General features: G+C 38.0%; 1 protein-coding gene across 2 annotated transcripts in view; it reads right to left on the bottom strand.

Moving 5' to 3' along the window:
• Nucleotides 1-378: 378 nt before the first annotated feature.
• Nucleotides 379-10,000, bottom strand: part of ints13 (integrator complex subunit 13) — a 24,847-nt gene continuing 15,225 nt past the window's right edge. For both annotated transcript variants that reach the window (XM_035523579.1, XM_035523578.1), the window contains exons 10-17: nucleotides 8,448-8,537; nucleotides 8,101-8,279; nucleotides 4,285-4,449; nucleotides 3,901-4,055; nucleotides 1,977-2,207; nucleotides 1,556-1,695; nucleotides 686-821; nucleotides 379-604 (exon numbers count right to left, since the gene is read on the bottom strand). In XM_035523579.1, the coding sequence (XP_035379472.1) occupies nucleotides 568-604; nucleotides 686-821; nucleotides 1,556-1,695; nucleotides 1,977-2,207; nucleotides 3,901-4,055; nucleotides 4,285-4,449; nucleotides 8,101-8,279; nucleotides 8,448-8,537 (1,133 nt within the window). In that variant the 3' untranslated portion in view covers nucleotides 379-567. The remainder of the gene's footprint in view (nucleotides 605-685; nucleotides 822-1,555; nucleotides 1,696-1,976; nucleotides 2,208-3,900; nucleotides 4,056-4,284; nucleotides 4,450-8,100; nucleotides 8,280-8,447; nucleotides 8,538-10,000) is intronic.

Below are 10,000 nucleotides of genomic sequence, written 5' to 3'. Positions count from 1 at the left end.
TATTGTGTTTATTGGTCTTCTATTTCATATGTATTCTTATGCTTGTGTCCTTTTGTTTCACTTTATACTTCTATGTATTTGGAACAGCAAAAAGTCTCATTCATTTTTGTTTTTCAGATGTTATGTCTCAAACAAAATTTGAAATGAGCAGACCATGTTGAATTATAAAATTATATCAGGATGTGGAGAATCTTAAATCTAAAATAATTTTTCCCAAGCATTCTTCATAAATTGTTCATTATTAAAAATTCTTATTTGCATAAGTCTGCTTGTTGATGATACTGAATATTTTAATACAATGAAGAAGTAGAAAACAATAATCAGACTCAAAATACAACTGTACCTTGACTGAGCCAAAGGTCTCAAGACAAACAAGCATCAACTCTGTTGGCCTTTATTGTTTTTTAGCTTCTTTATACAAACTAATGAGTAAAAAACATCTCATCCACAGTGAGTTCATCTGCCACAAAAACACTGTCTTGGCAAAATTCACTGAAATGTGACAGTATATCTTCTTAAGCAAGCTAATGATCCCAGAAAAGCTTGGGGCATGATCTGTACATGGCATCATCTGGTAGCTTTCCCATTCTCATGTACGTCCAGTCTGAGGGGAAATAATAAGTAGGTGAGCAATCTCAACTCAATTTTTTTGGCTCAAAAAACAGGACATGGAAAGGCAACTAACCCATTCTCATCTTTCAGGTGCTGGTACAGTTCTGCCTTGTTGTTGACAGAGTTAATCCTTCCAGCAAACTCCTGGTGCTTTCTGGAATTGGCTTGGGTGATTCTATTGGTCCAAAGACTAAATAAAGAGACAGGACCTAGAAAACAAGAAGGCCACAATTTCTTTGCATTACCAGTGGGCTAAGCTTCCCAAAAAGCCTCATAAAACAAATATCACCTTTAAATGGCAGAACAAATAATATATACAGGAGGCACACTCTCATTAAGATGATCTTAACTGTGATGATTTTAGGAAACAGGGCCCTGATTGGTTGCTTTTTGTCTTAATAATACAATTTGCATTTCACTTGAAAACAAAACTGAAGTCAACATCCCCTTAACACAAAAAAACTTAAAAGTGGGTCATAGATTTGATGTTTTCTACTTCTCAGCAATCCTATAAAATCTCGTACATTAGCAATATCTCCATTTTTGGATTATATATTCCTGATATTACTATTTTTGGATAAAATATTTCTTTGTGTTTTCTCTTTTAGGATGCAACAACTAAATGACAATAATGCTTTGATACACAGTGATCAGTATCATAATTCTTTATGCAATTCTAAAGGTCTATGTAGACCTTTAGATAGTAAAGTAACTTCACTGGGAAAAGAAAAACATTTGTGGAAAATGGTGTACAACCAAATTTTTAGAGAAGGACATTTCTCAGAGCAGGGAAATCAAACTGTATTGAACTCTGATACTCAAACACATGTATTTCAAAATTTAATTCCCAGGTTTATTAGGTGTGGTAAAGCACTTTGGTAGGCCATGAAATTGTGTCAATTCTAGTCCATCAGGATCAAAGTTGGTCACATATCCTATATACCTTTTGATTTTTCCAGAGGCTGTATTTCTTCTGTGGCAAGCCGGGGTTTCTTATTAAATGGCTCTGGAGAGTCAGGAGAATCCTTGATAACCTCAGACTCACTCTGATCCTCTTTCTCTCGCTCCATTGCTCCCTTCAGTCTGGAGGAAGAACAGAAAACAGCAAAATTAGACAGACATCCTTTTTTAATCTCAAGAGATACATTTGAGCAAAAATTTAAACACATAGTCCAATGCACCAAAACTGAAACAGCCAAATGTGAGAAGACTGATATGGTTAAGGAGGGGAAAAATAAAAATGGTATATCTACAAATCACCTCTGCAAGTTAAGGCTCCCAGAAAGAAAACTTGAGAAATCCATCTAGATGAGCTTGAATGAATGAAGGACTTTATTAGTCATGCACAAAAAAAGGCTTCTAACCTGTCTGAGTCTTGAGTCCACATTTTCTCCTCCAACTCTTTACCATTCTTCTCTGTTTTATCCTCTTTATCCTCCCTTTTTCTTCCTCGTTTTTTCCTCTCTTCTTCTTCAGGGGGTTTGCTGCGGCAGGCAATGATGCACTCCAGAACTTGCTGGTGTCTCTCACTGGTTCCAACATGAGTTTTTACGAGTGTCTCTAACTCATTCCACATAATCCGGTACTGCTCATCTCTAGACCACAGCAAGTTAAAATATTAAGATTCAAAACAAAAAATTCCATGCAAATTCTACATTGCAAATCCCACCATTTGCAAATATTCTTGTTCAGGAGGGTGACCAAATGCCAAAATATTCATGCTCAAAAGCAGGACAAAGATTTAAGTAAGTAATCCATTTGAGCGAAGATGAGCTCTTCTTTAATGGATGGATGAGAAAGAACGGACAGACAGATAAACAGACAGGTACACAGAAATCATTACAATATAACTGATACATTACTGATATTGCCCAACTCATTAGCAGCTGCCAGCTCACCAATGACCTAAATAAATTCTACTGCAGATTTGAAAGGCATTCAAAAGAGCTAAGGACAAACCATAGCCTCTTATCCCAACCTCCTGCCCTCTTACCCACCACTTGACAATCACTTCCAATCAGTCTCCCTCCCCTTTCAGGCTTCCTTCACCTTTGCCACTCCCTGATCTCACCATAAGGCTTTTCAGGGTCCAAGAGGTGATGAAGACTCCAGGGCTTTAGGTAATTCATCCACCCAGGAACTCTGCTGTGATCAACTGGCACCAGACATCTTTAACAGATTTTTGGACCTGTGCTCCATTCTCAGCTGCTTCAAATGTTCTATTATCAGCACAATCCTCAAATGAGGGACCTATGCAAGAATTCAGATTTTGGACATCAGCTCAGCTTTTACCACCACTGACTCAGCACTTCAGGAGCTCAAACTCAGCCAGATCTCAACTGACAGTGGACCAGAGATTTCCTGACAGACAGGACACAAAAGGTGTATTTAGCAAAACACATATTTAAGCTCCCTGATCTTCACCACTGGTGCACCTGAGTGCTATGTCCTCTCACACCTTCTTTTTAATCTTTATACCAACTTAAAGGTCCATCTGTGAATTTCAAAGTTTGAAGATTACAACACATTTGTCAGCCTCATAACAACATTAATGCTTACATCAATTTATTCAACCCGCTGGTGTCCTGGTGTAGTTCCAATCTTCTGATGCACAACAAGGACTGTTAAGTTGACTGTAGACTTTACACATTCCCCCTGAACATTATTGGCTCTGTGGTTTTGACAGTGAAGTCACATGTGAAATCATACTCTGCTTCTGAATAACCAATTCATTTAGCTCCTCCACCTCAAAAAACAAGACAAACTTCCAACCCCTCTCCTCAGGCAGAAGAGTCAGGACCATCAAAGCCAGTACAGCCAAACACAAAGATCTTTTCCCCTAGGCCCATGTGGACACCTTGCACTTTACCATAGCCTAGCAGCTGATTTCATTGCAGCAAACATCTCTATTGCTTTGCACTAATTAAATGTACTCATCTGTGCCATGTCACATCTAGAAATATATTTATGTACAAATGCCCATTACATATGGTAATTAGCAGTATCTACTGTATATAACTATCATGTCTCTCCAGACCTTGCTCACAAATGCCCATTCAACATTTCTTTTTATGATTTTATTATTATTATAATAACTATTTTAGCATATTGTTTTGTTTTGTTTTTTTTACATTTTATATGTAAAAAAATATTAAGATAAAAATGTTTATTTTGGTCTTTCTATATCTGTAAATAGTCCACTATGTACTTGGGTATGTTACAAGTGCACTCACCAAGACAAACCTGCTAAATAAAAGTGATTCTCACTCTCACTCATGTGATACTCACCGTTTGGGCCCTTTCCCCCGGGAGCCAACAGTAGAGATTGGTAAAGGATCATTCTTCCTTTCCATATCCACTAGGTTGTATACTGTCTTCTGGCATGTCAAAACATCATCCTCTGTCATAGTATCCTTCACTATCAGGTTTGCTAATGGCACCACCTGAGGCACAGGCAAACACAGTCAAACTACATGTTTACACACACATGCATTTAACTTTTTCATACACACTTCCATATAAGATTCAATTTCAATACAAAATATTTCTTAATAATTTATTCTAATATTTTCGCTTGCAATTAGCCAAGTAAACATCTGGTGGCAAAAACAGTATGAATGCAAAAAGGAGAAGTAACAAATTTTTTTTTTTTTTAAAGCACACACAACTTACAGCCTGCATGTTGAAAATGGTGGTTTGGGAAATTATCATTGGCCAGTAACGGGTGTGGCGCTCCAGCTGTGCTTTGGCTCGTTCAATTGGGGGTCTCCCAGCAGCGTCCAATGACATGTCTGCGAACGGAGTGAGTCGATTCTCCCTCATGAACTCCCCAAAGTCCTACAGAGTGAGGAAAGACAGAGAAAAAGAAACAAGTTTGTGCTTCACTAAAAGACTTAAACTGGCATTATGGAGATGGCAAAATGGAGATGGAGTTGGTCCCAACAGCAGAGAGAAATGTAGACCCTTTCAACCAATTCTTTAAAATCACCAATGAAGGACACACTTGCCAGTCAATGATTGCTGTAACTACTGTAATTATTAAGTTGGCTTGACAAAGCCAACTTGCTGTTTTCTTATTTGTTCTTATCATGTTCGCTTGACATAGCCAGCATCATGTTCTTATTCTTTTTATCATTATTCTACATTATTATTATTCTATACAAATATTTATACTATTTTCACAGTCTGCAGTTTTTGTTGTAGAACCACCAAATTTGACATGAACGTAGTTACAGGAATGGTGTGTTTGTGCTTTTGGGACAGATTGGACTTGCGGTTTTCATGTGCCCAGAAAATGGAATTTCTCTCATAGGAATGAATCGTGGAATGTTCGAAAATACATTGTGATGTCACAAAAGGCCATTTTCACAGAACACAAGTACAGACCCTCTTCTCTCCCTGAGCCAGAACTACATGAACATGTAAACCACCTCTAAGTCTCAACTACCACAATTACCCCCCATATTCAAATAGCCCTCAAGCACAGCTACCTCCACAGCAAAATGCCCCCTCAACCACAACTTCCCTAATAGCATAATAAGCCTTCAACCACAAATACCCCACAGCTAATCACCCCTCAACCAAAACGTACCCCCACAGCCCCTCATCAACGACCCTGTTAGTCAAATTGCCCTTAAAAACTACTCCTACAACTAAATATGCCATCAGTCCCTCAAAAACTACCTCATCATCCAAAATGCCATCAACAACTATCCCATATTTTAATAACTCATCAACTACAACTACCCCAACAGCTAAATACCCCTCAACAATTGCCCCATTAGACTACTAGTTTTCAACCAAAACTACTCCAACAGCTAAATACCCCCTCATCCTCAACTATAGTCATAACAACACCCTTACAATCATCTGGGACTCCATAGCAACCACTTGGTATCACTTTTCACACCGCTATCACTCTTCTATCCCTTCTTTTGCATCCCTCCCTTTTCATCCTTTGACTTCCATTCACTTTTCACAGCCTTCTAGCTCCTGCTTTATATGCTATAACCACCAAAATTACTATACATAATATATACTATATATGTCTGCTCTAATCTCATTGATCATCCACTGATTCTTTATTCATCCTTTTATCCATCCCTCCATCATCCCATAGGAATCCATTGATTTTATAGTTTTCAGCTGTATAGAGCTGCATTTGCTGTACTGAATGAACTGTATATATACTGTGTGCTCTAATATCACTAAACAACCCCACTCATTCTTTATTCATCCTTTTTCAACCTTCCATCCACCCATAAGAATCCACTGATTTTACAACTCCTTAAACTGTAAAGACAGAACAACTAAGTTTGCTGTACTGATTGAACTACCAGACCCAGTCACTTTACTAGACTCCACCAACCTTTTCTATTATTTCTTTCATCTCTCCAACCACCCATAGGAATCTATTGATTTTATAACTCCTTCAGATGTAAAGATAGAACAACTAAATTGGCTGTATCGATTGAACTACTGGGCCCTGCTGGGAACTACTATATTGATTTGAATGCACAGTGTAACCCATGTTTTTCACCCTCTAGTCTGATCCAGTATTGACTGGACATTATTGGGCTTAGACACCATTCTCAGCATTAACACTGACAATAAACAGTTATGTGCAAAATAATAGCAGTCTAACATCACTAATGTATTTAATTACTGATTTTGGCAAAGATAATACAACATGGGAAAAAATTCATGACTATGTGTAGACTAGTAATGGGCAACCAACAGAATCAGCAGTTATGGCATGCACACTGCTAATTTTGTGTAACTGACTCATTTAATGAAAGGGGCATGTTCAAATTAATAGCAGTGTGGAGTTCAATTAGTAAGGTCATTCATTCTATGAAGAAACAGGTGTCAATTATGGCCCTAATTTAAAGAAGGAGGGCAGAAAATGTTGTACCTGCTGGTTTTAGCCCTTGCTCAGTGAGTAAAATGGGTTGTTCCAGATATCGTACCAAAGGAGAAAGAACTTTGATCAAGAAGTTGATTGGAGAGGGGAAAACATAAAGGAAGTGCAGAAAATTGCTTGCTCAGCTAAAATGATCTCAAATGCTTTAAAATGGCAAACAAAACCACAAACATGTGATAGGAAAAGAAATACTACCATCTGTGTAGATCACAGAATAACAAGAATGGCAAAGAAGCATCCAATGATCAGCTCCAGGGAAATCAAAGTTCTTCAGTTACCTGTGAGTACTGCAACAATCAGAAGACACCTACGTGAAGCCAAACTATTTTCAAGAAACCTTAAAGTACCACTGCAGACAAAAAGACGTGTTGAAAAGGTTACAGTTTGCCAAAGAACACATTGACTGGCCTAAAGAGAAGTGGCGCAATATTCTATGGACAGATGAGAGCAAGATTGTTCTAATTGGGTCTAATGGCTACAGACAGTTTGTGAGACTACCCATAAACTCCGTATTCAAGCCACAGTACACTGTGAAGACTGTAAAACATGGAGGTGCAAGCATAATGGTTTGGGGATGTTTCTCATACTTTGGAGTCAGACCCATTTATCGCATACCAGGCACCATGGACCAGTTTGAATATATCAGAATGCTGGATGAGGTCATGTTGCCTTTTGCTGCAGAAGAAATGCCATTGAAATAGGTGTTTCAGCAGGACAATGACCCCAAACACACCAGCAAGCGGGCAACATCCTGGTTCCAGACCAACAAGACTGATGTTATGAAGTGGCCAGCCCAATCCCCAGACTTCAGTCCGATTAAGAATGACATCAAAAATGCTGACATCAAAAACCCAAGAATGCAGAAGAACTGTGGAATGTAGTCCAGTCAGCTTGGGCTGGAATATCTGTTTGCAGGTGTCAGATGTTAGTTGACCCCATACCACATAGATGTAAAGCATTATATCAGAAATAAAGGTTATACAACTAAATATTAGTTCAGTGAAAAGCTAAATCTGTAAAGTACTTTGTTTATACTGTAAATATTCAAGTTTGTAAATGAAAATGAAAACACTGCTATTTTTTTTTTAACAGCCCAATATTCTTGTTTCTTCATTTTCAGTTTAAAAATTGATATTTCGTTCATGTTTTCATTTGGAATTGAATGTGCAGTGCTCCCAGTGCCTTTGTCTATATGGAAATAAATGCTATTATGAGGATTGAGCTTTTTCTCAGTTTTAAACGCACTGCTATTATTTTGCACACAACTGTAATTGTGAGTGCTGAGCTGGTACAACCTCATCAGGCACAGCACTTGTGCTAGGACTTTTACATCATCAAAGTCACTAGTCAGTTGAGTGATCCAGCACCCAAATATATGCAGCCAACAGCTGTTCTGTAGTCAGTCAATGACTGGAGGATGACTAAAACATAACAATTGAAGGGCTATAGAGTTTTGCTGTACATTTATGAGGTGTTTCATGTGGCAAGTACAATGGCACATTATGGCAACTTCTCTATAATATTTTTAGTGTACAGTTCAAAAGTACATAAGATGAGTGACTCACTGTGATGCGGTAGTCAGTTACACGACCTCCACAGCCCTCACTGATAGACGGTGGATCCTCCAGTGTGGAGCGGGTGCTATTGAGCATGTGCAGAAAAATTTCCCCACCATGGCAACTCAGCATGTGACTGATTACCTTTGACCCAGACTTGCGGGGCTGCTCTAGGAGCACCGAGCGACCTGAAAGGGAGGATTTAGAAGTACATTTGTTTTCAATGTCTCATGGTTCTTATGTGCTTCTCATAGATCTTCCTCTGACTATGATTTCTGAAGGAGTCTTTTCGATTTTTATAAAACATATTGACATCAGACTACTGATGATAAAAACAGCAACAAATGTAAAAATACCATTCAGCAGAAAGTTAGTGAGACATGAAGAGGGTCTGCTGTTGACCTCCACAGGAGAGATCCGATATGCTCCTGTGCAGTAATGCAACTCTGAAATGCAACATCACAAATGCTAGTCAACATGGGTTCCCAATACATCTGAACTGCCATAGGCAGATCACAATATTCAATATCTTATGTAGAAAAACACTTTTTTAATTTAGAGCACTAAACGGTGAACAATGCTCTTTTCCTGCTTGTCTATTTTTATTCACCACCAATGTTATTTTGAATAAGCATGCACTTATGTACTTTCACAAGACAAAAGAACTGCAACAGCTATGAACACCTGAAGAGTGAAATAGGTGACAAGTTCAGAGAATCTGCTAAAGCAGCTGAGTCCAAAGGGCATCTGAACCAGGCAGAATTTCTGTAATTTTCACTTAAACTTTCTTGTGCACATGAGATTAAACTACAGTGAAGAAAAACTAAAAAAAAAAGGCATGAGCAGGATCTTTCAGAAGATGAACGTAATGTTCTGTGCCTGTGCAAAAGAAAATAACTGAAAGGAGAACTGCTGCTTCCGGAATGTGCAGGTTTTTTATACCAAGTATACTGAGTATACTGAGTCACTGAGTGACTCTCACCTCTTCCTGAGCTCTTTTCTTCCATAAAACCGAATACGGTAACGACAAATGTTTCATATCTTCCCTAGATATTTAGCAAAACAAAACTACTTTCCGTGTAGCACAATATAATTTAGCCTAGCACAATGCCTCGGTAGTTCAAGCCACGATGCAACAGTAAAAACCTTTGGCAATTAATGTATAAATGATCTCGTTCTGAGTTCAGCCAATTAGAAAAACTCTTCCTTGCAGCCGACCACCGACTCACCACGCAAAATGAACCAAAACAGTGCTGTTGAGGACCAACTAGAGCCAATGCTGTGGAACACACCACAATGAGTATGCATTATGGTCAGTCCTACATTTCATTATATAAGATGTTTTTGGATATAATTATAAAGAACTGCTGAAACGTTTGTATGTACTGCAACTTCAAATGATGTCTAGCTAACCTAAGGTACTCTTTGAATTACATTGTTCTTTTATTTTGTCTGGAAAAGCTTATCTTGTCTCTCTCTTTTTCTGTCTTCTGTTTACTGCTGTCAAGATAGGTGACTGTTTCTAGCTGTGTTTACTTGTAATTTACATAAATGTATAATTTACATGAATCATTTGATGTTTTAGATTGTATCTTGTTAAGGTGGGTTCGTAAATATGAGAAATTATGGATTTAGATATTAATAATGTGCTCATACGAATCCGCATGTTTATGTTTTTCATTTATTATGTAATGCGAGCCAGATTCAAAAGATCAACAAGTATAAAACCACAATTTTTAACCTGACCTAAGTTTGTTTTGTGAACAAATAAAGCTAATAAGCCAGATGTGTGCAAAAATATTGAGGTCTCCACCCTGTGTACACGCAACAAGATCTCTACTATAAGCCAGTTCAAGTTAAGAAGCTAGGTAGTTAAAGAGGAAAAAGAACCCCTTCAAACATCTTAGAA

The sequence above is a fragment of the Electrophorus electricus genome, chromosome 2 (assembly GCF_013358815.1).
Source record: "Electrophorus electricus isolate fEleEle1 chromosome 2, fEleEle1.pri, whole genome shotgun sequence".
Taxonomy (NCBI): Eukaryota; Metazoa; Chordata; class Actinopteri; order Gymnotiformes; family Gymnotidae; genus Electrophorus; species Electrophorus electricus.
This window is presented reverse-complemented; position numbering and strand designations above follow the sequence as displayed.